The sequence below is a fragment of the Epinephelus lanceolatus genome, chromosome 10 (assembly GCF_041903045.1).
Source record: "Epinephelus lanceolatus isolate andai-2023 chromosome 10, ASM4190304v1, whole genome shotgun sequence".
Taxonomy (NCBI): domain Eukaryota; kingdom Metazoa; phylum Chordata; class Actinopteri; order Perciformes; family Serranidae; genus Epinephelus; species Epinephelus lanceolatus.
In genome coordinates this window covers 11,947,745-11,974,589 of record NC_135743.1, presented here as the reverse complement: position 1 = coordinate 11,974,589, position 26,845 = coordinate 11,947,745, and the positions used below count along the sequence as shown (strand labels likewise).

The 26,845-nt window shown below is 41.4% G+C and overlaps 2 protein-coding genes and 1 non-coding gene across 7 annotated transcripts; 2 read left to right on the top strand and 1 right to left on the bottom strand.

Annotated features, from left to right (window-relative positions):
* Positions 1 to 895: 895 nt before the first annotated feature.
* On the bottom strand, positions 896 to 19,092 carry tmem67 (transmembrane protein 67). The gene is made up of 28 exons (XM_033639955.2): positions 18,876 to 19,092; positions 14,008 to 14,096; positions 13,791 to 13,881; positions 12,173 to 12,272; positions 10,917 to 10,980; positions 10,757 to 10,828; positions 10,603 to 10,665; positions 10,099 to 10,253; positions 9,857 to 9,965; positions 8,716 to 8,802; positions 8,370 to 8,435; positions 8,127 to 8,280; positions 7,932 to 8,052; positions 7,359 to 7,464; positions 7,103 to 7,159; positions 5,362 to 5,460; positions 5,163 to 5,261; positions 4,740 to 4,826; positions 4,530 to 4,629; positions 3,910 to 4,049; positions 3,673 to 3,813; positions 3,442 to 3,522; positions 3,238 to 3,354; positions 3,002 to 3,118; positions 2,786 to 2,893; positions 1,512 to 1,614; positions 1,259 to 1,401; positions 896 to 1,175 (listed from the first exon to the last, which is right to left on the bottom strand). The coding sequence occupies exons 1-28, from the start codon at positions 19,078 to 19,080 to the stop codon at positions 1,095 to 1,097; spliced, it is 2,955 nt and encodes a 984-aa protein (XP_033495846.1). The 5' UTR covers positions 19,081 to 19,092; the 3' UTR covers positions 896 to 1,094.
* On the top strand, positions 14,747 to 26,610 carry rbm12ba (RNA binding motif protein 12Ba). 5 transcript variants are annotated; one of them, XM_078171527.1, is made up of 2 exons: positions 14,747 to 14,882; positions 24,649 to 26,610. In XM_078171527.1, exon 2 carries the CDS (start codon positions 24,674 to 24,676, stop codon positions 26,387 to 26,389), a length of 1,716 nt encoding a protein of 571 aa, XP_078027653.1. In that variant the 5' UTR covers positions 14,747 to 14,882; positions 24,649 to 24,673; the 3' UTR covers positions 26,390 to 26,610. The 5 variants fall into 5 exon arrangements, with proteins under 5 accessions (XP_078027653.1, XP_033496703.2, XP_033496702.1 ...); XM_033640812.2 differs by lacking the exon at positions 14,747 to 14,882 and adding an exon at positions 20,048 to 20,201; XM_033640811.2 differs by lacking the exon at positions 14,747 to 14,882 and adding an exon at positions 20,080 to 20,215.
* On the top strand, positions 16,692 to 16,764 carry trnat-ugu (transfer RNA threonine (anticodon UGU)). Its single transcript has one exon. It is a non-coding gene; the product is annotated as a tRNA-Thr (tRNA).
* Positions 26,611 to 26,845: the final 235 nt, after the last annotated feature.

The following is a 26,845-nucleotide window of genomic DNA, read 5'->3' as shown; positions in this document are numbered from 1 at the left end:
TACTTTTTTTAATATATATATATATATAAAAAGCAAATCCATTTACAAAACAGATGACAGCCCGTGATGTCCTCAGAAGGATGAGTGCAATTTCAATATTTCTGTTTTTCCCACATTCAGTCAGCTGCCTACTCACTGTCATTACATGTGCATTTTTCCATACATTTCCACTCCCGTGTCGTAATCCTGACATCACCACACCAAACTGAAGTGAAAGAAAATAACTGTATTAAGGTCAGGGTGGAAAAGCCTCTGAGGTTCCATTTTACATAGAAAGCTACTCAGTGTTTAACTTGCTCCTAAAACCTGGTACCTCTCAGCCTTCACAAGTACATCACTATTAAGTGTGCAAGGTCATCCATCCAGTGAGCCGGACTCAACCCTTTGGCGGGCCGGTTCTGGCCCCTGGGCCATATGTTTGACATCCCCGGGTTAGGAGGTGTTTACCAGGGATTGAATTATCCGCAGAAGTCTCTTCCTCACCATAAGGAACAGATCAGGTGATTAAAACTGGTAAAAACACCACATAAAGAAGTTTCCACATTACAAATCAGTAATTGTTTCTGCGTAAACAAACTGACAGGGATGTCTGTTGGATGACTAACCCATAAAACATGAAAGAAAAAATGCAAGAGCCATATAAAAATCAAATGTTGCCATAGAAAAAGTGTTTTGCAATGTTGTCCGCAATGACCTAATATACCCGGACATGTTAAAGGGATACGTTTAAAAGCCTCTGCTGGTTGACAAATATATATAATCTATGTATAATCCCACAGTATATATTGCACACCTATCTGCATAAAACTTTTCTTATATCATCATATAAATTTCAGAAAACTCACAAGACATCTTGAAGTGAACTCCATTGAAATGACCTCAAATCAAGGCTGTCTTCATATCAAAACATTTTAATCAATAAAAACATCAAAATCTTTAGAAAAATTATGATATTTACATCATGAAACAGTCGTGAAAATACTGTATGTGTAAAGAAAAGTACAAAAAAAGGCTGCACAAGCTGTGAACAGTAAACATTTTGAGAGCAATGCCACCAAACAACACTGACATCACCAACTACTTAGCAAGGAACTTTATATCAGAAATCTCTCGTCCACCAGAGTCTTGTTGACGAGGTTCTTCCTCCCGAGAGTGTTACGGATCAAGCGAAATATCTGTAATGAATGAGATGGAAGTTAATGCATGTTTCTATATAGCACTTTGAAAGCAAAATACTGTATACATACCAAATACTGACCATCTGCTGTACGTATGTAAGCACGGCTGCGAGTACAAAGCTCTGAGATCCGAGGTCAACGATACAGAAGAACAAAGTGTCAAAGATCAGTAGTGTGGCCTCGTTTCCATAAAACAGCACATCACTGAAGGAGTGGGCCTCATCTGCAGTGAGGAAAGCAAACAGACGTTATACACACACACACACACGCATATACTGTATTTACTATATACAAACAGAGATGTGCAGCCTGTCTGGGACAGCATGTCATTACCGTTGTAAAAGATGCTTTTTTCAGAGGGTTCAAGGAACTCCATCCCTATGACCCTCTCAAAGATCAGCTTGTCCTTCACTATATAGTCCATGTCTGGATGTCCCTGAGGTAAATAACGCAACATCAGAGGCAGAGCAACTCGTCTGTGCAAAACAGGTCAGGTCAAACAAAACAAATCATATACATATACTTTACAATCTAACAAATAAATGCATAGCTTGTTTGCAATCACTTGACAATTATAAGGTGCTATATTCAGATGGAGGGCAGGATATGGTGAATCCATTTACTGCATGAACTGGAACTAGACTTTTTCCTACAACTTTGCCTGGTGTGGACTGAAATGACTGCTGCCTTTTTCGTGTTGGGTGAGCAAATTTTAATTCATTAATTTTCCGTAACCTCTTATCTTGTTGAGGGTCGCAGGCAGAGTCAACCATTCACGCTCACAGTCACACCTTCATTTCATTCAATTTAGAGTCACCAGTGAACCTGAATGTCTTTGGACTGGGGGGGGGGGGGGGGGGACCGGAGTACCCAGGAACCCTCTGCTGTGAGGCGACATTACTACACCACCATGCAGCCCGTGAGCATAACTTTCTTTTATATTCCAGCTCTATACACGGATGCACCACCATCAGGCTTACGTTACTAGCTAAAGTCAGTGGTGTATTGTAACAGAGTAATAACGTTTCGTTAAAGTACTTAAGTATTTTTGGGAAGTATCTGTGCTTAATTTATTCAAAATGAATGAATAAGTGAATTTGTTTTGTTGACAGTTCCCCATCCAAACCAAAACAAAAGCACACTGACGAGCTATACTGTGGCACAGTAGCTGGAGGTCACTCATCTCTCTCTTTTAGTCCTACTATTTTTAGGACTTTAAGTGTCACTAGTTCAATTTCAATTTCAATTCAATTCAATTTTATTTATAAAGCCCAATATCACAAATAACAATTAGCCTCAGAGGGCTTTACAGCATACGACATCCGTCTGTCCTTTGGACCCTCACAGTGGATAAGGAAAAACTCCCCCCCAAAAAACCTTTAACGGGGAAAAAAAATGGTAGAAACCTCAGAAAGAGCAACCGAGGAGGAATCCCTCTTCCAGGACGGACAGACGAGCAGTAGATGTTCTCCCAATCTGATCGATTGGAATAGCCATAATGGACAGCGCACCAAACTATGACTTCATATGCAAAGAAGCTATACACAATAAAACTGTGCCAGGTTCAGTGTGCTTGTGTGAGTTGATCTATGTGCTTTTATACTAACATGGTCTATAATAGATCCCAGGAAGTGGTTCATGGTCTGGTAGCCTCTGGCCCTCTGCTCAAAGTGGTTAGCCAAGCTTGCGTCCACCAGCCGCGACGGGCCGTGCCTCTGTAGTGCAGGAGACAAGCAAACATTTAAATTAAAAATGGAGAGTAATTTTTCTCTTGGCTTGACAGTTTATAGATGAGTTACAAACACAACAGAGAAAGCACAGACCCTGCCGATCTGCTCCCGTATCCTGTCATACTGTGCCCGCAGGTGGCTGTTGAGAGACACCTGAAAGGTCTGGATCTCTGTGTTGGGGAGTAAACCTCTCTGACCACACAGGGACTCCTTGTGACAGAAAACGACAGTGAGGAAGAAAGAAAGAGGATGACTATAATGTGAAATCAACAAAGTCATAAATGTGTCACAAGTACTAATACTGTAATGTGATCTGTTGGTGTACATACAGATTCTCTGTTCAGGTTGTTGTTCATTTCCTCCATGTTTGTATCTGCATGTCCGTGTACTGAACGCCCATGGATGTAGTAGCCGAAACAACGGTGAGATAATAGCAGCACAGAAATCTAAATAGAAACACGGACAAAGTACACTTTAGTAAAATACTCCAGGCAGATAAATTATTTGAATATAATATAAACATTGCTACTTACATTACTGATGGAGCAGAGATCTACAAACTGACGGATTTTATCCTCCACAAAGTGATCATGAAACACAGTGAAGAAAATCACCTGTCGAGATAAGTGATTATCTGTTAAAGGAGCTCTAAACACTCGTACTGTATGCAGTAGTTCCTTCATTTCTTAAGAAAGCCAGGAAGAGGAGAGAGCTCAAAGAGAAGAGAGGGAAGGAGAGATAAGCATGAGTGGTGGCAGTTTTACCTGCAGAAGTCCAATGCAGAGCCACAACGTGGCTGCCAGACCATAGCGCAGCATCAGGCTGTATGAAGGGGTGTACGCCTGTGAGGAGCGCTGTAAAGTTGGCCAGGGGTCCCTCAGGGCCAGGTTAGAGAAACCCAGCACCTGAACAGTACAGGGTGACAGGTCAGCAAAGAGGAAAAAGGACATAACACAAGCTGCAAAAGAAGAACAGAGTGTACGTCTTGGTGTAACATGCACCTCAAGAAAGAAGAGCACAGCCATGATCTGAAAGGTTGGGCTGATCTTGCGGATGGTCTGAATCTCGTTCCATTCATTGGCCACAAAGTAGGTCCTCCAGATGCTGACTGGGGAGGGGTCACGTTTCAGCTCACCAGTGGCTGAAACAGCAGCAAATATACATGTGAATATACTGTATATATATTTATACATACAGACAGGGCACAAATGAAAGGAAAACATGGATTAGAAAGTGTAGAAACAGGGCTCACTGAATGGTTTGGCGGCTATGAAAATGACGTGAATAAAATACTACAGCCTTTACGGTGACCGATATCAACCCAGTTTAACACTGAAGTGTCAAAAACTGCAGTTCCTCTAATGACCACTCAAGGCTGGCTCCAAAAGCGATTCAATCCACTTACAAACCCATGTTAAAATGCCCAACTTTAGAGCAGAAACAAACATGTTTACAGCCTGGTACAAAAAGCCGTTCTGGTCTCTCGCGTGGGTGCTGTGAGTGACAGGCGGGTGCCATCTGTTGAAAAGTGTGTGTGTGTGTGTGTGTGTGAATTGAATAAAACAGCCGTATAATTACTTCTTATCGTGACTGCCAAGTACAAACATAAATCTGTCTGTACCTTGTACAGTTCTGCTAGTTTTGCTCCTCGGCCTCTCCCAGTCAATAAAGAACACATCAACTGTCACCTGAAGGATCAGCTTGTGCAGAAACTGGATAGCCTGGGTAAAAATACACAAAACACTTTTTCAATATTCCTGTTAGAAGCACACCATTTAGCTTTCAAAAACAATACTGCTCATTCTTTTCATCCGCTCAGTTGGTTTCTAACCTTGAGAGTGAAGGCGCAACCAATATATGTCACAAACTGCTCCTCCTGAGCAGGCAGCGGTAACAGCACTGATACAAACTGTTGGGCCTAAATGGATACATACACAAATTAATCACAGGAAGCAGCCAATAATAATCCCACTCAAATCTATGCATTTGAACAAAAAAAAAAAAATAAAATAAAAATCAGGCAAATAAAGTAAAGGAGGAAAGAGACTTGCCTTTAACGTCTAAAGAGTGCAGAGAGGAAAACACATAAGTCCATGCAAGGACAAGAGAAGCATAGAAGAAAAGAAGTAAAGTTTTAAAAAAGGGCTCAAAGGAAACAGCTCCATAATTTAGATACTGGACCAAATATTAAACACCACTCAAGTGGGAAAACCAGAAATCATATAAAACAAAGTCCCAGAGGAATGAGACTAACCTTGTAAAAGATGAGCCAGTAAAGTCCAGTTCCCACGGTGACAGTGAAAAAAACATTGGCCAGATCTCCGGCATAAAACAACAAAAACTTCAGCATAGTCTGGGACAGACGGTGAGAGGAGGGAGAGACCAAAGTTACTCACAAGCATGACTACAGCGTATGGACTGACATGACTTATGACATGTTAAAGATGCAGTACCGCCACATCGACGAGCGGAGAGGCAATTCTCCTCTTCCAGCTGACTGTCTTGAGCAGAGAGTAGAGGATGGCCACACCACCCATCACACCTAGAGCAGTCTGTGCACACAAACATATCAGAGCCACAGGTGATACTGCAGCGCTGTGGGCTGTGACATTAACACTGAAAAGCATAAAGAACATCTCCTTTATCTGTCACATTAAACCATTTAAAGCTGCAGTAGGTAACTTTTTTTTGGCAAACATAAGAAGAAGTTACTATATCCTAACAGAAGTACATGACACAGATAATCTGTGGGAAAAAATCACACTCCTCTGCCTCCTCATCGTGCTCCTAATGGCAGCTAGCAAGAATCACAAAAAGTCTCTAACACAGCTGTCAATCATGTCAATCACTGCTCGTTAACTGCGGTCAAACTGTCAACCTAGGCAGCTGTGATCAAAAATGAATCAAGCTCCTGTTACTGCATTGTCTATTTTTCACCTAAGAAGTTTTCAGACACATATTTTAGTGTACTGTTTAGCTGTAAAATAAGAAAGTTTACTCTGGCTGCTGCTTTTTTTTTTTGCTCGACTGTTTAAAACATGATAGTTGAGGTCACAAACTTTCTCATTTTACAGCTAACCAGTACACTAAAATCCATCCATCCGTTTTCCGTAACCACTTATCCTCTTGAGGGTTGCAGGGGGGCTGGAGCCTATCCCAGCTGACACCCTGGACAGGTCACCAGACTATCACAGGGCTGACACATAGAGACAGACAACCATTCACACTCACATTCACACCTACGGACAATTTAGAGTCACCAATTAACCTGCTTGTCTTTGGACTGTGGGAGGAAGCTGGAGTACCTGGAGAAAACCCATGCTGACACGGGTTCCTCTTCCTGTGAGGCGACAGTGCTAACCACTACACCAGCATGCCGCCTCAGTACACGGAAATATATTTCTGAAAACATCTGAGACAGAAAATATTCTAATCATGAAAAGTGCTGCCTAGTTTGACTGCGTGTCACGAGCAGTGACTGACATGACTGACAGCTGCCCTCTCTGAAAATGGCCTGTGGAGCCTCTAACTCCTTTCACAAGCTTGAGTCAAGCGGCGGTAGGGATGGGAACTTATTACATTTTATTGATACCAATACCATTATCGATTGTGCTTATCTGTCCAATTCTTTGTCGACTCCCTTTTTAATTCCTGATCAATTTTCTGTATTGAAAAAGCGTAGGCCCACACCGTTTTTCAGCGTCAACACAACTGTTTTATTATCTCTGAGTCTATACACAGTGTAGCGTACAGCGTCTAATACATGGGATTCCTGGAATATAAGGCCATGTTGCAGAGAAAGATGTTTCAGCATATTGCAGGTGTTTACACCCTTATGTGAAAAAAATAATTTTACAGACATTACAAGCAGCACTGTTACCATCTTTATTGTGACACTGATCCACATTTTGGATCCATTCTTCCTCTCTGTTAAGACTCTGTTTCCAGCAGCACAGACACGAGTTTGACGTCAATGTTGCAGTCAGCAAAACATGTGGGCATCGATAAAGGGAGCTGATAACCTCGAAGGCATACGATTCCAATGCATCAGGCAAGATCGCACTGGTTCTCAACTCAAACCCGTTTATGATTCCCATCCCTAACTGGAGGTGTAGAAGTCTACTGTTCTCTCAGACCAGACCACCTGCCTACACAAGCTTTAACAATAAACATTTTATTATGTCTTCTACTCACATCTGTCTTCATGCGAGCCTCCTTTTGATCCATCTCATACTCCACAGCAAACGTTGTCTAGAAACAGATAAATTGCATCAACACATTTACCAACTAAACTTTGTTTTTGACATAAATGAAGACAGCAACTCATATCGCCATTTTGACTTTAACAGGAGGCCTACTAAGAAAAAGTCATACTGCAACTTAATTTTTGAGATCAAAAGCATCAGCTGTATATATGTGTGTGTGTGTGTGTGTGTGTGTTTCTACTCACAGTCACAGTTTGTGTTTTTATATCCATGATGGGGACATCTCTGTAGGTCACAGTCATCAGAGGGGGAAATACATGTCCTTCCTGGGTTCGTGGAACCAGCTGGAACCTGCAAAACACACATTTGATCAAAAACAGCACCGCTTCCCAAGGCAGTACCAAATACAAGCTTTTACTTTCTTTTATTTATTTATTTTTTTAAATTTTATATACTTTATTAATCCCCAAGGGGAAATTATTATTATTATTTATTTTTTATTTTTTTCACTCTGTTGTCAATTACACACAGGTCCGAACACACACATGCACAAACAGGACCTATACATGCACTAAGTGGAGAGATGTCAGAGTGGGGCTGTCCATGACAGGCGCTCCGAGCGGTTGGGGGGTTCGGTGCCTTGCTCAAGGGCACCTCGGCAGTGCCCAGGAGGTGAACTGGCACCTCTCCAGCTACCAGTCCACGCTCCATATTTTGGTCCGGGCGAGGACTTGAACGGGCGACCCTCCGGTTCCCAACCCAGGTCCAGAAAAAGTCCTTTCTTTTTTGTAATGGCAGTGTACACACTGATTGCCCACCTTATTTTGACACTGCTGGCTACACGGATGACTTTGGGCTGGGAGCCGGTGCTCTTCTCTCTTCCGCTCAGTGTGTCGACAACAAACATACGTCGAGACAGGTACCAGTTCTTCATGCTCTCTGCAAAGACAAAATACATTAAAACACCTCATACACACACCCACACCCACACTCTCTAAAAAATAAAATCCCACCTTGGTTGATGAAGCGTCCGTTGTATTGCTGGTTGTAGACGAGTGTAGGCAGAGGGAGAAGTTTTTTGTTCTCTTCTCCACCAAGATCCATAAACACATCATAGAACAGCGGCTCTGGATGGGTATCCAACAGCTCTTTAACTGAGAGATCGCACTGCAAACACACACACAGCCTCTAATACAACTGGGCATTGCAAAAGAGTTTGTGCACTGTCTCTGAGGCAAATTAAAAAGAAAACTCACACTTTCTTGGTAAGCGGTTCCAAAGCTGAACGCAGCTGCCTGTTTGGTGGTCGTTTCTGGGCAAAGCTAAAGAGCAGAAGAGAAGAAGAGAGGAAGAGTGGAGTATTTATTTTCATATTTTGTATGAACCACATAAAAATTGCTTAATTCAATCAAAAGTAGCAAAAGATAAGTTTATGTTGTCCACATGCAAAACAGTGGTGGGCAACATTAAGTGGGATCTGGCCCTAAATCCAAACTTTTCAGGAAAACCAAGCACTTCCATGTATATTTCATGATAAGTTACAATTCTTTAGTGTATTCAGACTTAATATCTCATTTTATCATCAGCCATTTGAAATCTTACCTGGAGATTACTTCCTCCTAGTGGTTCCCATCTGAGGAACTCTCCTCTGACATTGTAGACAGCAGCAAGCAGCTTGATGTCAGTGTTCTGTCAGACAGAGTATGTCAAATCAAGAGAACATTTTTGGCACCATTTAATGTTTATTGCTCTATTTGTAGAATCATGAAATTATGATTTTGTTGTGATAACTGGAGGATGATTGAGGTCAGGGTTCGTCCTGCAAAGAGGAATTTCTGGCACCCCCTCCAAAGACGTTTTAGCCGGCGCTAAAGGAAATTCACAATTCCAATCCTCTCTGAATGTGTTTATCAAGCAGAACATAAACCTCAGTGCAAACGTTTTTGACTTTCAGCCATCAACTCCTCTCTCATCCACAGCTGCTTTATTTCAAACATGCAGCTGGTGCTGGATAAGCCAGCTAAGCTGCTTTGTTTTGACTGGGTCTGAACCCTTCTCTGTGGGGCTACCATTAGTAGGAGAGAGGACTTTCTGTGATTCCTCATAAAATAAAAGCTGTTTTATTTCTGGTGACGATCTTAAAAGTGGTGAATTACAACCGCAGCATATTTTTTGTGTCATGTCCTGCCTCATGCACCCCTTGCCTAAACTAAAGGGAGTATTTCCAGTAGGAGGATGCATCTGACCTAACAATCTCCTGCCATGTGCTACATGTGTAAAAGGGTAAGTCAGGAAAAATGTCCAGACCTCCCAACCCAGTTTGGTGTGAGTAGCAGAGTGTTGGAGATATCAGCTGTAGAGATGTCTGCCTTCTCTCCAATATAATGAAACTAGATGGCACTTGGCTTGTGGAGTTCAAAGTGCCATGAAAACACAGTGGGGGGCCCTAGCACTTGGGCCTCTGGACCTGTGCTTGGTAGGTGTATTGAGTAATCCATTCATAGTAGGAACTTTTATCTTTCTACCGAATGATGAAAGACTTAGGGCTTTGTTTACTTAACCTATATAGACATTTTTGTTTATTGAATGGTCTGAAAGAACAGGAAAATGCATACACTTCTGTAAAATAACGTAACAGAGACTTACTGCCTTTACTGTACGCAGACCAATCAAGCTGTAGCACATAGTCATCCCCCAGAGGCCCATTCTGAGACACAAGATACCCTGGAAGTTTATCACTCACCTTGTTTCTTCCTCGGAAACTGAACCCAATGGGAACAGGTTCGGTTTGAAGCACTCGACTGGCCAGTCCTGGCTCGTCCCCGTAGTAAAGCCACGGCAGGTTACCTCTCCTGAAGACAGAGTAACCAAAGCACTTACTGTCCACTCTGGGTGCAACTAAATTACAGTGTAGGCTGATGAAGCCTTGCTAAGTTTGCAAAGAAATCCCAATATACACATATATGCCATGACAATGTTGACTACCAGTAGGAGATGTCTTGAGTTGAGCTCATAGCAGCCCTAGATCTGAAGACGATGTTGAAGAGACCGCAGGCATCAGTGGAGATGCCGCTGAAGGAGTGCATGTTCATCACACACATGTTCCCGAGAGCCTGACACGCCGTCAGGTTGGAGAAGACCTGTAAGCACACAACTTGTTAATGCATGGCAGCTGAAACAAAGTTTAAGAAAAATCATAGTCTGAACTGTCATTACTTACAATACTTGTGCATATTTATTAGATACATTTTTGCATCAATTTGCAGTTAAAATTTCAATAGCTATAGTGAATGTCTGTGATTTGTCATGAACACCAACAGTTACAGATACACCACAACATCCTGAAATAACAAATATCCTCCTGTGTCACAATGAGCACATCACTTGTGGCGGTATGTAGCTGCAATTAGAACCTGAACTGTCCTCCTGTAATGCCAGATCAAGAATAAAGATTATTTTCAATAGCAACAGAGTAAGATGTGGAATTACAAGGCAGGCTGCTGACGAGGAGTACAGGTTTTTGACGAACCAGGCAGACTGGACACTGAATTTCTACAAGGGGAACAGAGCAGAAAACACAAATCAGAACACAGCCAAATAAACAAAAATGATGTGAGCACATGAGAGATGGTAAGAGACTCACCAGCTGAGCATAGCTGACACTGGGATTCACATTGGTGGAGAGGCTGCCTGGAGGGATACACAAACCTCCTGCCTGGAAAATCACATACCAGTCATTGATGATACATTGAGTTAGTAACTGAACAGTGTCTGTAGGAGGGCAGAGGGTCAGCAGAACTCACCAGGACATTGGGAGGGGTACACTCACAGGAGGAGTTCATGAAGGTAGCCTGACATCTTTCACACCTGAAAGACAATTGTGGAGACTGTTCCAACCCTTATACTGTAAAACAAAGTCTGGAATTAAGTCATCCTTTCTTCACACTACAGTACTACACTAGTGGTGCAAAGAAAGCAGTCAGACGCCTTTTCTTAGAACAAACAAAATACGTCATGGAAGAAAGAAACTGTGCCCTTGCAATGATGAGGGTCATGGGCCAGTGAGAGGCACAGAGGGATGAAGACAGGAAGTAGATTTGCAACGGTATGAGATTTTCACAGTGAGATAACCATCTCACAGACAGTTTCATGGTATTATAGTACACAGTATTACAGTTTCAATGACCCTTAAAGCTGTTGCTGGTAACTTCTATAAAAAATTATTTTTTGTTTTATTTGCTGAAACGGTCACTACATCCACACAGTAGTACATGAAACAGTCTGTGTTTCTCTGCCCTCTTGTGTTTCCTCTAATGGCATTACTGTAGGTGAATGAAAACAGCCAATCAAAGCCGAGGAATCTCAGACACTGTTGTCAATCATGTTAATTACTGAGTGAACTGTGGTCAAACTGATCAAATAGGAATCAAGATTTTGTTACAGCATTGCCTTTTTCCCTCCTCAGATGTTTTCAGAAACATATTTTAATGTACTCTTTACCTGTAAAATGAGAGTTTGTGACCCGGCCGCCATGTTGGAAACAGTTGAGCTGAAAAATAAACAATGCCCATGGACCAGAGCAAACTTTCTCATTTTACAGCTAAGCAAGTCTCCAAGCAAGTCCAGCTAAGCTGCCTGTGAACTCCAAAACCAAAATAAGAAATGTCTCTCATAGTGCATGGACAGATTTCTTTGGTTTCACCACCATCGCTGCAAAGTTAAAGTACCAAATAGTCATAAATAGCCCACGGCAGAGCTGCCACCTTGTGGAAAAACATATTAATGAATGCTCATTTGAACCTATTAGTCATATATTGATAGGCTAATTAAGACTTAGCAGGTTGTGTTACCTTCATTACAAGGCTCAAATATGGTCCAGACTGATTTTATTTGGGTGCCGACCCTTGAGATAATTGCATCAGTGCAATTGTATCAGTTTACTCTTCAAGATTATATAATATGTAAAAGGTATAAACTAAGATGCCTTGGTCAAATTCTAGAGGTCGACTGTATAAATCAGCTGGATATGTGTTTCTGTTTGTATGGCAGTGATATGTACCTGTCTCCACTGAGGTTTGGTACAGATGAAGCAGGGGAGTTTCCATTACATGTTTCACACCTGGCCTCATCCAAAAGGTTTCCATTGATGTCTCGTTCAACTGAAAAAAAAAAAACAGCCCACATTAAGACATTTACAGATAAAATACAAAATAATCTATGCTATTGCCACATTGGGTTAAATTTGCAGCAAGCACATGTGATGGAAAATTCTGGTATTTGGTATTGCTATGATGTATGATGTGTGTTGCTCATTTAACCCCTACTGTGACAGCAGTGAGAAGACACCAAAGTTACGAGCCAGGGAAGCTCAGATACCAAGTGTCCTTGTTAGTCTCAAGAGATGTTGTGTCTTAGGTATGTCAAACCACCTGAGCGTCATATATTTTGACTATCGATGTGCATGTGTTATGGGAACTATAAAGATAGCAGGGCTAGAGGACATCTAGCCACTCACTCACTGAGTGACTGTTCATGTGGTAGTATGTGTGTGACTCCATTCATGAATGCTTATTAAAACTCAAGAAAGACAGCCGACGTGTGAAAACTTTTTCTTTAAACTGTTCATTAAATAGTTGTTTTGCCACCACAAAACTGCTGACCACGAAGGGACCTCATCTGTGAGCGGACTCTGGAATTCTGGACTGAAGGTGTGAAAACTGTGCACACAGCAAGAGCAGAGGCTCTTACACCTCAAACTCCCCCACAAAGGAAGGTTGAGAGGAGGGCCTGACGTCTGGAAAACCGGGATTCCCTTCACCATTGGGCTCCAACAAACTTGGTGGCTGTCAACACCTTGCTGTCTTTTCTGGTGAGTTTTGAGGACTGCGCAGGAAAAATCTTTTCCACCTATTGAGATAGGTTGGCAGACGTGCCAGGCACTGGTTCTGGGAAGCTGAGTGCAGGAAAAGTGGTGAGCTCGGTTTAGGTCAGGGACCTAAAGTAGTGAAGGTTAGGAACCTAACACGACACCTGATTATTTCAGCCGTTAAAGGCGGAAGAAAAGGTGGTGAGAAGCTGTCTGGGTTAAAGGAGAAGTAGAGACACTTGCTATCAAAGTGGAACAGGCAGAGTGAGTGAAGCACGTCTTTTTCTTTATTTCCTTTTTGCAAGTCATGCGCGTTTTTCAGGGTAAAAATTTTCTTTTAAAGTTTGTTGATAAGTTTGTTGCAGTCATTGGTGAATGTAATAGAAATGTGATTACGTGCACTGTCTCATATTATACTGCCTAATGGAGTGTACAGTGTGATATTACATCCTCTTTGTTTCTCCTGAAAATCATTAAACTGCCAGTTCCTAGCAGGTGTTCAATGTTTCAGAGGCGAGACTGAGATTCAACCTTCAAACCTCAGTTTTCAGCAGATAATGGCTGAGAAAGATACAGATAGAATGAAGTAAACAGGAGCTATGAATAAACAAAGAGCAACTGTGTATAAACTAAAGGTCGACTGTCTCTGAGAGAGATTGTCTGCACAAGTATGTTTGCTGAACTTCTGTATTTCTCAGCCTGACAAGCCCAGAGGTTCATTTGCAAATACATTTTTTTGCAATACACTCTTGATACAAGGTTACTTGTGGAATTCAGCTGTCTTAAGGGAAATTTCGACGATATGACTCACCCAGGATGTTGCCTTGTGCACACTGGCACTCCCCCTCTTCAGTGAGACTGCCTGGACAGCGAATACACCCAAACCCGCCTTTTGTTACTGCCTGTAAAAAGAGACAACTTCTCATGTCAGCATTATGACAAATGGTATTAGACATTGGAGTGTGAGATACAGTATCATGTGAGATGAACAGCAAATAAAGACACGCTCTTTGGCTGATTGCACGTACAGGTTTGTCAGGTGGACACTGCTGGCAAGTGATGGACACCTTGTCAGTGATGAGAGTTTGGTACCCAGTTTTGCAAACGCAGCTCAGTCCTGCAAAAAAGCGTAAAGCAGTGGGAAGTTAGTGGGAACAGAGGGCATAGTACAGAGTTGACTTCTGAGATATTAGTTGATTAACAAATCTCGGCTGCAAGTTCCTATCACCACCTGGCAACACTGCAGCACCAAAATAAGACATAAGACTACCCGTATATGGATAATGACTGGTGCATGCACAAATGGCCTCTCACCCAGTACGAGGAGGAATGACTCACCCTTTGCTATACTTGCTAATGGCAACAGTAGAGCAAAAGGCAACACAAGAAGGAGCAAGAACTAAATTGCGGGGAAGTGGAAAAAAAGAGATGTTGGAGCTCTGATTGAGTTGATTAGAGTAACACTAACGTTGCTTGATTATTATACATTAATCAAGTTCTGGTAACTAGTTGCTATAATTCACTGAAAGGTTACAGCAAGTGACACTCAGTAATCCAAGGTCACTTAACATCTGTTATTAAAATCAGCCTGAACTGGAAATCCCCAAAACACCTTCCTGCCTGACTGCCTGCCTGCCTGCCTGTAGAAAACATCTAATTTCAGTGCTCTACTTCCCTTTCCTCTCATCTAACTTATTTGCATGGATCGCAAGTTGTAAATAGAAACATATAAATTGTGCTTTGATGACACCGGATGACAGATGCTAAGGAGCAGTAACAGTGACAGAAACTGGACTGGCTTAGCATTTTTCTTGAAGAACAGGAGGAATCTTTAATCAAGACTTACCAAAGAGGCATCGTCATTGTTTTTGATCTGAATTTTGCTCTTGTTGGAAGCCTGCAGGTCAGTTTATTTTGAGTCCTGAGGAAATCTTTCTTGCTCTTTCTAAATTATTACTTTATAGTCTTTCTAAATTATTACTTTATAGTCTTTATACTGTAGTATAAAGGGGCGGCAGTAGCTCAGTCCATAGGGACTTGGGTTGGGAACCGGAGGGTCGCCTGTTCAAGTCCCCGTCCGGACCAAAATATGGAGCGTGGACTGGTGGCTGGAGAGGTGCACTGCCAAGGTGCCCTTGAGCAAGGCACCAAACCCCCCCCAACCGCTCGGGGCGCCTGACCAAAGGGCAGCCCCCCTCACTCTGAGATCTCTCCACTTTGTGCATGTATAGGTCCTGTTTGTGCATGTGTGTGTCTTTTGGACCTGTGTGTAATTGACAAGCAAGAGTGAAAACATTGAATTTCCCCTCAGGGGATTAATAAAGTGAATAAACTTAATAAAAATATCAATTTATCAGTATGAAAACTTATTTTCCACAGAATTGATACACCGGTACCAGCTGCACTTTGTCGCACTCTGTTATTGTTACTGTTTACTACAGTCATCTTGCTGTTCTCTGCTACTAACCAAGCAAAGAGTCGTCGTTGTCATGTTATGGCCTTGTTATATTTATCTTTTACTAAAAATCTTATATCCTTAATGTGATTTTTTCCTTGCAGTATTGAATGTGTTGTGATGTCGATATTTTTCAAGGTACAGTATTGAAAGTTAGAAATTCTAGTATCATGGCAGCACTATTATACTGTACATTTTATTTTGTGGCTTGAGCGAGGAAGACAAGTTGCTCTTATCGCAAGTGAAGTGAAGTGAAGTGCAGAGATGTAACACAAATAGACTCTGCAACATGCAGTTTCATTGACCAAATAAGCAATAATAATTTGTTAAAACAGAAACTATTAAATTAACTCTTTTTTTTTTAAACATAGGAGGGCAGTTACCAATATTTATGAGTCTTCTAGCTACGGACAATGATGATGATTTCTGTATTTTGTATCATGCACACAAAGATGTGCCCAACCCTTATGGATGTTATCTTACTGCTCAGCCCTCAAACAAAATACTCTGCCTTCTATTCCAGGTCCGGCAAAGAAATTCAGCTACAAAAAAAGCTCCCCTTCTGAAACAAAACTAAAATCTTTCATGATCGTCCAACCAAAAGAAATCAACGTAAACAGGTCATTTTTACTAAAAAAGTATATCCCTATGTGCTCATGTACGGGACAGTAGACAAGAAGTGAACCTCATTCTCAACTTCACTTAAATTACACAACAAACAAATTCTGTGCTTCTCTGGGGTGGTGTTAGACCGTCCAGTCTCTAAAGCTAATGGTAACGTTCCTGAACGCAACTGAGCACATAGATATCAAATCAAGTTTATTTATATAGAACAAATCCCATGAAAAGACCTGTGACTACATCACATTAGTCCATCTCCCAGTGCTTTCCAACATCTCTATACTGTCTGAGGCAATCAGCTCAAGGTTTATTCCCTCTGAAGATGCAGGTGTTTACTTCATAGACTTTCATTTTGGAAAAAAAAACATGTCCAGGAGCAGCTGAGACTAAGAGCCCTGAAATGAACGCCCTTGTCTCACTGTAGTTTCCTTCAAGATGGTAAAGGAAAATGGTTTGAAGATATCTATATTTAGATCTGCAGTCACACCATGTGAACAGCGTCTGCCTTCAATCAGCTGGTGCTGTGTAACAGAGCTCAGGACACTCCTGTAACTGGTTGATCTCGTCAGGGCCCACACCCATGATTGTTCAAGGTGTAGTCTCAATAATCATACTTGATGTGAGGCATATAACAAAGGCTCTATAGCTCAGTGGTTAGAGCACTGGTCTTGTAAACCAGGAGTCGTGAGTTCGATCCTCACTAGGGCCTTGAAATTCATTTATTTAATCTTTACTGGTCACAAACAAACACCTTAAATAGCATAAAAAAGTCCACTGTGGGGCACTGGTGGCTTAGTGGTAGAGCAGGCACCCCATATACAAGGCTGTTGCCGCATCAGCCTGGGTTCGAATCCAGCCTGTGGTCCCCTGCTGCATGCCCTGCAGCCTAATGTATTAGGGAAACTACTTATCACCAATTGAAGGCTCAGTTTGTCAGATTTAGAGAGATATAGTGGCATTGCACGTTGAGGATTTGAAATTGCAAGTTGCAACCAACTGAAACGTCTCCTGATTAGAAATCCTTCAGTGTTTATTGTTCAGGAGGTTTTTATCAGGAACCAAGACAGGCAGCTTGCCCACCACATGCTTATGTGTGCTCACCTTTTTTCTCTAGTAACTTAAGATCCAGACATTTCAAAGGTTTTGACTGGGCACAAATTATTCGCAGAGGTCAGAACAAAACCAGTGCAAAAACTGAATAAAGCAATTTCGCATTAAAAAAAATCTGTATTTTTCCGAATCTGCTTGTCACAGAGTGGCTGCAGACTTCAGTGGTCGGCACAGAAATGCCAGAGCCAGTGTTGGGTTTGTCCATTCTGAGTTTCTGTGGTGCACGGTGGTGCAGTGGTTAGCGCTGTCACCTTCGAACACAGGGTGGGGGAGTTTGTATGTTCTCATATCAGCGTGGGTTTTCTCCGGCTTACTCCCACCAAAGACATGCATGTTAGGTTAATTGGTGACTCTGAATTGCCTGTAGGTGTGAGTGTGAATGTCTCTGGCAACCTGCCCAGGGTGTACCCCGCCTGTTGCCCAATGTCAGCTGGGATAGGCTAGAGACCCCTAACATCATAAGCGATTATGGAAAATAAATGAATGAATTTATTAAATTTAAAAACAACCACAGTGACCAAAGTGCTGCACAAAATAAAAAAATGACACACCATGATACAGCAATATAAAATGAACAGAAATATAAAACACAATAAAAGCAATGAGACCAATTACATACATTAAGAAGATTATAAAATACTAAAATATTAAAACCACTACAAACAACCTTTGGCCATTGAAAACATGTACATTTTAAGAATTGTCTTAAAAGTGTCAGTGGAGGGGGAGCATTTGATTAAGATTGGAAGGCTCTTCCAGAGCTTTGGAGCAGCTACCGCAAAGGCACGTTCTTTGTCTTTTGTTTCGATTACACTTCATATAAGACAAAAAGACAACAAGTTCGTAGTTTTGTTTTAAACCATGTATAAACAGACCATTTTTGTCTAAATACGAGAAACATTTTACTCCTAATCTCCTAAATATCACAGATTAATCTGTTCTGGAAAATAAATGGCATGTTGTTAAAATAAAGTAAGGATTTCAACTTAACTACTTCTACATAATCTGACTGCCTTTGAATAGATGTTTAGCTCCACTCCTCCTGAGCCATTTCAAGAATGTTACAGAGATAAGAAGTAATAAAATGCTCCAGCAAGCTCTACATTTACGGGTTTGGCCTTTTATTGTGACCACCCCAAGGCACACCTGTGTAGTCATGATGCTGTTTCATCGGCATCTTGATATGCCACACCAGTCAGGCTGGAAAAGTGCTCACTACCATGGATTTAAAAATTCTGCATTTAAAAAATATGTTATGTATGGTCTGCATTAAAAAGAAAGTCTTAGATCTTTAACTGAAACCCGTGAAAATGGGAGCAAAAACAAAAGTGTTGCGTTTACATGTTTGTTCAGTATATATGTAATGTTATAAGCCACATTACCCAGACCTAACTGCTGTCTGTATTTGCAGGTACTGACTTTATTCCATATTAATCCACACAGCTCACTGCGCATTGTTTTTAAGTGGACTGCTCCTTTAAGAGTTCCCAACAGTCATGTTAGCTAAACTCTTCACTGATTTTTAATATCTTAGCTAGCCGTTAGCACCTAGCTAACTGTTACCCAGCTCATTGTGGTTTCTTTCCGTCGTGGGAGGTCAACCACCTCACAGTTAGAGTTATTTGATTTAAGGTACGTCTATTAACACTTTTTGTTCGCACAGAGTCGTCGGTGAAACAGTTTTTGTGATGCGGTGTGATGGTAACCGACCTGTTGTGCTCCGTCGCTGGTTTGAACCGCAGCTCACACACGACAGACTCGAGATATCGAAAAATTCCTCCGCGCTACAGTCAGAAGGAGTTTTATATGGGATGACAAACTGCTGGCAATAAAAAAGATCTGTGTATATTAACAGCAATAACGTTAGGGGCACTTTGTATCTGTGAACAGCAGACGGTGGCGTCTCCGTCGCCATGGTAAACAACAGTCTTCCTTTTTACCCACAATGCCATTCACCCAGCGTGATGACGTTTGACCGAATTCATATCTGCGTCACAGGAAAAAAAAGTAATATTTATAAAGCTTTAAAGCAAGGAAAATTAATGTAAAATTATATTTAGTTATAAATAATCACATACATACATAAAAGGTCATTATCAATGTAATATAATAATCAGAAGCTTTATTTACTTATCACCTTTCATACAAGAAATACAGCACAAACTGCTTCACAATAAGATGCTTCTATGCTTCACATGAAGATTGACGTAAGGAACATAAAACAAGCCAACAAGGCAATTCAATATAAAATAGCACTTAATAAATACGACCAAATAAAGACAAAACATAAGATGGAAAACAGAGGAGACAGAAGGCATCATAGGTCATTATTAGCAAAACTATAAATCTTAAAATCAGAAATTGTCACCTGTATAGCAGATGTTTTGTACATCTTTTAAAAGTCCAGTCTCACTGCACAATATGTGTTTTAAACTTAGGGTCTTGTCGAGACACAATTGAAATTATTTTTTGTATTTTGTCAGGAACTGAAAAAATAAATAGAATCAGAGACACTCAAGTCGAAATTAATTTAAATGAATTAATTTATAATTTTGTACAGCAGACATTTTGACTCAAGCAGACATTAATAGTGGCTCAGCTCCATTGTGCATCACATGTTAAATATACATTCAAGAGTGGTGTTGGTAAGAATAATGAAGGATACTGAGAAAATGTTGCACAGTTAAATATAATTACAAGTGTATAATTTAGACAGTTTCGCAAAGAATTATTGTACTTTTAAGTAAATCAAAGAATTATAGGTGTGTAATACATAACACACTATACAGGTTGTCCTAGTCAAACAGGTTTTTTATGAGGGTAGTAAATAGGCTAACCCATGTAGGGGAGAAAGGTTTTTAAACTGGGCTGTGTGACTGGAGAATGCTCTGTTATATAACAACTGCTTATGAGTCATGAGGGACTTTTGGCAGGAAATTACAGAGGTGCAGCTTTGTCTTCTTCACTTCCTTGTGACAGAGATCGGCCATATCTTTGCATAGTCCTCAAGACAGAGAGACACAGAGAGACACCTAGGTGAGATTAAGTAGGTAAGATTTTAAAATGTAAACATTTAAGTGGAATTATCTTAAGGGAATGAGGCAGATGAGAAGATGTTTTAGAAACCTCACAAAGCCAGTTGGACTGTTTCTGTCAGTGTGTAGATTTTCGACTGCTGAGGGCAAGAACAAGGAAGCCACACAGAGGAAAGCAGCCCATGGGCCTTAGTGAGGCCAAGTAAAATGAGCACATGTTGATTGCTAAATGCTTTGGATCATTTTACCGTAGTCTTTTTTTTTTGGCTGATCATTGTGGTCAGTTGTTGGCTGAAGAATTGTGGCTTTTTATGGTGAAAGATTTTGGTCACTTTCCTTTTTCGGATGGAAGATTTTCTTTTTTGCAGATAACATTTTTGTTTCATCCGACAGTTGGTTATTTTGGGACTGCAGACTGATTTTTTTGTGGAGGAGAAATACTTAAAAAATGTAACTGGAGAGATGCGTAGAATATGATGTGATGGCTTTTCATCAGTTTAAACAGTGGACAAAAGGCAGTTCAGTAAAATATAGGCTATGAAGACAAATATGTCTGTGCTATCACAAACAGGAGACAATAGATTCTGTATTGTGTATGTCGTGGCAGTTTTTACCCGATCTGCTTGGGAGTCAACAAACAAGACTGAATAGCTTCATGCACAAGAGTTTATTCTGCATAGAGAAGGTGCAACCTCAGGCTCAGCGCTCAGAGTTTGTGCCCAGAACAGTGAATACAGGGCATCTTTATACCTACACTCAGGCGACAAGATGATGAGAAATCAATTGTTCCTTCCTGATTTAATTATGTTCTCCTGGTTACATTAGAGGAACATACCTGCTGTAGTCTAGTATATAACATGTTAGGTGATCGACTGTATCTGTTAGACAGTCAATGGACTGTTTTTGAAGGTGAGATTATAGAGAATATAAATCTCTTCACGATGTCAAGTAACGACAGATGTTTACAAAAGGGGAATGCAAAGGTCACACACTTACAAAGACATAGGAAGAATGAAACAATATAAGCATATGCATGAAGAAGACAAAATCCTCCAAATTCCACCAAAGTCCCCATTAGCCACTGACAAGGAAGCGGCTACTCTTCTGTGGGACACACAAGTGACATCACATTATAATGTAAAACAGATACAGTACAGGCCAAAAGTTTGGACACACCTTCTCATTCAATGCGTTTTCTTTATTTTCATGACTATTTACATTGTAGATTCTCACTGAAGGCATCAAAACTATGAATGAACACACGTGAAGTTATGTACTTAACAAAAAAAGGTGAAATAACTGAAAACATGTTTTATATTCTAGTTTCTTCAAAATAGCCACCCTTTGCTCTGATTACTGCTTTGCACACTCTTGGCATTCTCTCCATGAGCTTCAAGAGGTAGTCACCTGAAATGGTTTCCACTTCACAGGTGTGCCTTATCAGGGTTAATTAGTGGAATTTCTTGCTTTATCAATGGGGTTGGGACCATCAGTTGTGTTGTGCAGAAGTCAGGTTAATACACAGCCGACAGCCCTATTGGACAACTGTTAAAATTCATATTATGGCAAGAACCAATCAGCTAACTAAAGAAAAACAAGTGGCCATCATTACTTTAAGAAATGAAGGTCAGTCAGTCCGGAAAATTGCAAAAACTTTAAATGTGTCCCCAAGTGGAGTCGCAAAAACCATCAAGCGCTACAACCAAACTGGCACACATGAGGACCGACCCAGGAAAGGAAGACCAAGAGTCACCTCTGCTTCTGAGGATAAGTTCATTCGAGTCACCAGCCTCAGAAATCGCAAGTTAACAGCAGCTCAGATCAGAGACCAGATGAATGCCACACAGAGTTCTAGCAGCAGACCCATCTCTAGAACAACTGTTAAGAGGAGACTGCGCAAATCAGGCCTTCATGGTCAAATAGCTGCTAGGAAACCACTGCTAAGGAGAGGCAACAAGCAGAAGAGATTTGTTTGGGCCAAGAAACACAAGGAATGGACATTAGACCAGTGGAAATCTGTGCTTTGGTCTGATGAGTCCAATTTGAGATCTTTGGTTCCAACCGCCGTGTCTTTGTGAGACGCAGAAAAGGTGAACGGATGGATTCCACATGCCTGGTTCCCACTGTGAAGCATGGAGGAGGAGGTGTGATGGTGTGGGGGTGTTTTGCTGGTGACACTGTTGGGGATTTATTCAAAATTGAAGGCACACTGAACCAGCATGGCTACCACAGCATCCTGCAGCGACATGCCATCCCATCCGGTTTGCGTTTAGTTGGATGATCATTTATTTTTCAACAGGACAATGACCCCAAACACACCTCCAGGCTGTGTAAGGGCTATTTGACCAAGAAGGAGAGTGATGGAGTGCTGCGGCAGATGACCTGGCCTCCACAGTCACCGGACCTGAACCCAATCGAGATGGTTTGGGGTGAGCTGGACCGCAGAGTGAAGGCAAAGGGGCCAACAAGTGCTAAACACCTCTGGGAACTCCTTCAAGACTGTTGGAAAACCATTTCAGGTGACTACCTCTTGAAGCTCATGGAGAGAATGCCAAGTGTGTGCAAAGCAGTAATCAGAGCAAAGGGTGGCTATTTTGAAGAAACTAGAATATAAAACATGTTTTCAGTTATTTCACCTTTTTTTGTTAAGTACATAACTCCACATGTGTTCATTCATAGTTTTGATGCCTTCAGTGAGAATCTACAATGTAAATAGTCATGAAAATAAAGAAAACGCATTGAATGAGAAGGCGTGTCCAAACTTTTGGCCCATACTGTATATACCCCTAAAACTTCAATATTAGCCCAGGTTATTATTTGCTTAAATCAAAAGTCACATGTAATGAAAAGTGAGAGGTAGACTGACTGAATGTGGACAAACTGAGACATACTGTTGAATTTGCACAAAGTTTCAAGGATATCACAGCTGTTCATCATTTGTTTTATAAATGGATGAACGTTTTCAGAATGTACTTCTTTATACTAAAATAAGGCAAACATCTGAAGAGGTTGTTATTCAAAGGTTATTATATAATGGTTTTCCTGGTCTGGCCCACTGGAGATCAAACTGGGCTATTGGGGTGGACGATATGGCCCTAAAATAATATCATGATATACTCTTCACAATTCTTAATTATTTTAATATAGATTTAAGAAAACAGTATTGCATCAAAATAAGTGATATAGTTTTACATGTTAACAGTTTGCCTTCAAATATTCAGTAAAAACTAAACAAAACTGATCTCTCATTTCTTTAGTTTGTGAACAACAGTAACTCAGAGTGAGATTCAGATTCTGTTACAATATTAATAGCTCAACAAATTAAAATCTACCACAAATTACACATTTAAACAGCTCCCAAATACAAAAAAATGTCCCCTGGGATCTATATATATATATATATATATAGATAAACAGGTGATTTCCTTCTTTTAGCAAAATCCTAAATGACTGAGTTTTTTTTTTCACCTGGACCTTTATGCTCTGCCATTTCTCCTCTAATCATCACGCTGTAACCTGTGACAGGCTGTTATGATACCACAACTATCACACATTCCCATATATGTAGTTTTTTGTCGAGCTGCGAGCGTCACGTAGGTTTATATTACCAAAGGTTTCTGACATAATCACTTGATAACACTGACTCCTGTGTGGACGGCGAGAAGAGAAGGAGAGATGCTGCGCTGCTGCCAGAGGAGCCGCTGACTGAGTTCCCTCTGAGCAGTAAGTCGCTAAAAGAGCCTGAGAAGTCCGGGGCTGTTCATAAGACATTCAGGAAGCCACAGTTTATTTTATACTACTGAAGCTGCTCCTGTTTATGGAACCGCTGCTGAGTCGGTAATACTTTCGCCTTCAGCCATGCTTGTTGTTGCCGTGAGTAACAGTGTCAATATGTAGAAATATTGCAAATATCACAATATGAATTTTTCATATATTAAAAATCATACCTGTATTATTGAGCACGAGATGATGTGGCACACCTCTACTGGACTGTATGTGGCCCCTGAACTAAAATGAGTTCAACACCCCTGCTGTAGAGGCGTTGTCCTGACTGTAGCTCACACTCCAGCCCGGTAGGTGGCGGTACTGAGCGTCACACGCACTCCAGAGCCAATGAAAGCGAAGGGAGAGAAAGACTGCATTCTTAAGCAGCGCGGGGAGCAGAGGGAGACCACATTCCAGCGTGTTCACAAATGTAGACAGGACTACGGCAACAACACCGCTAGTAGACAACGTATATTAACATTTATAACGTTACATTGTACCTACGTGTGGTGTGGTGAGTATTCATGCGCGTGTCATGGAGACAGAGAAACTGTTACTCATAATTTTCTCTTTTCCCCTTCAGTGCTCCTGTGACGCACGTGTTTGTTTTGTTAAAAAAACGCAACGTGTAACATTTGTCGCATCAGTTTTGTATTTCTCACCACTGTTGTCTTAATTTGCAGATGCCACGTGGTCTGGTGTGACAAAATGACCATCATCCTGAGACTGCAAGGCCTCGATGTGAAGGCAGGCACTGAAGATATTAGGAAATTCTTTGGACATCTTCACATACCTGATGGAGGAGTGTACATCGTGGGAGGAAGTCTCAGAGAGGCTTTTATTGCATTCACCTCTGAAAGAGATGCCCAGCTTGCCATGCGGTACAGTGGAAATTTCCTCAAAGGGTGTGTGGTGTCTCTGCACATAAGCAGCATGGCAGAGCTGGAGGAAAAACTCAACATATTGTTGAAGAAGAAAAAGAAACCCTCCCCCACGCACGCCACTGTTAAGAGACCTCAAACCTCTCCAGATGCAGATTTGCCACATTTGAAACCCAACACTGCGAATCTGAAACCACCTACTGCTCAGCCGCTGGATCCAAGGACTGCAAATCTGCATATTGCAAATTTACAACCTTCAAATGCACACTCACTTGATTCCAATACTGCCTTTCTTCTGGGGGTGTGTACTGTCCTTCAAGGTCTCCAGTCATCCCTTACAAGTGAAAACAATGAGGCATTGCCAAGACTTGATTTCCCCAGAGCTGACAACACAGCTGAGTTTGACGAGGTGAGTTCGCCAGAGCAAACTCTGGACCCAAGCCCAGGCTACGTCAGGCTCTTTGGTCTGCCATCCTCTGCTTCAAAAGAAGTCATCTGCCATTTTTTCAAAGGGTTGTCTGTGCAGGAAGCCATTGTGAATGTAGAGCTGGGACGCAGCCGTGGCTGTCTGGTGAAGTTTGCCAGCATGCAGGATGCAAGTGAAGCTCTTCTCTTCAACCAGCAGTCACTGGGGCCCTTTTGTGTGGAGGTACGTGGAGCAACTGAGAAGATGTGGACCAGTGCTGTGCAAGAATGTGAAACTGCTTTGGATGTTGGGGTGAAACCCAAGCAGAATCCTCTGAGGGAAACTGCAAACCACAAACACAGAAATGCTTCTGCCCTGCAGATGAAGAGGAAATCTGTCAATAAGTCGCCATCTGTGTCACCAAAAAAGCCAAGATCTGACAGTGACTCCACAACCACCATATCTCCAACTGAGGAGCACACTGTCATGGTTAGGAATCTGCCCAAAGGGATGACCAAGACTGAAATAAAAGAATTGTTTGGGTGTCCAAACATTGCACACAAAAATGTGCTACATCTGCTTGACAAAGAAGGTAACAGAACGGACACTGCTTTTCTTATTTTTAACCGCACTGAGGATTACGACTATGCACTGAACCTCAGCGGCTGCCATGTGGGCTCTGATGCCATTGAGGTCTCATCAACCACTAGAATGATAATGAGGGACATGATGGCAAAAAGCCATTACAGGAGTCTTAAGCCTTGTCCAAAGACAGACACAATGAAGAAACCAAATCGAAAGAGGAAATTAAATCCAGCTGTGACACCAGAAGAAGCACCAAGCGTGAACCCGGACCCGGCAGCCCAGACATGCTTGTTTGTCAGAAACATGCCAGCAGATGTGATGAAAAGTCACATTAAAAGTCTTTTCTTCAAGTACAAAGTGAGGATGGACAGCATCGTCTTACTGCATGACGGTGATGGCAAGGGTATCGGTGAGGCCGTGGTCCAGTTTAAATCACAGAAACTCGCTGCACTTGCTCAGAAGCTGCACGGTCAGGACTTCCTGGGGACAAAAGTGCTTCTTACCCGTATAAACGTGAAGCAGATGGAGGACATCTTGGAGAGAAATGCTTGAGGATGTTGAATATCAATGCTCGAATGCACACAACCATGTTATAGACTGCTTCTTTTCTACCGAGTTGGTTTTCCAACTTTAAATCTGCTTGATTGCAGCCATCTGCTTAAATTTCAGTTTTCTAGTTATTAAATGTCTTGCTTAACATCTCACTGTTACACTTTGCTTTATATTACACCTGTGTACATTCCAGACATTTGAAAATAAACTTTTATACCGTTTTATGGTCCATTTATTAACCTAAGAAACACTAAAGTGATGTGCTTGTGTGAATCTGCAACGTTGGAACGGGATCCACTTTGAAACAGCTGGGTGCTTTTATGCTGCAGACATCTATGATAATGGAAAGTAATCAACCTCATCTACACTTTAAGGAGGATATACACAGGTATGCTTTATAACGTTATCTTGGGATGCTTAAAATTTTTGTTTGATTTAATGCATCCACTGAAACAT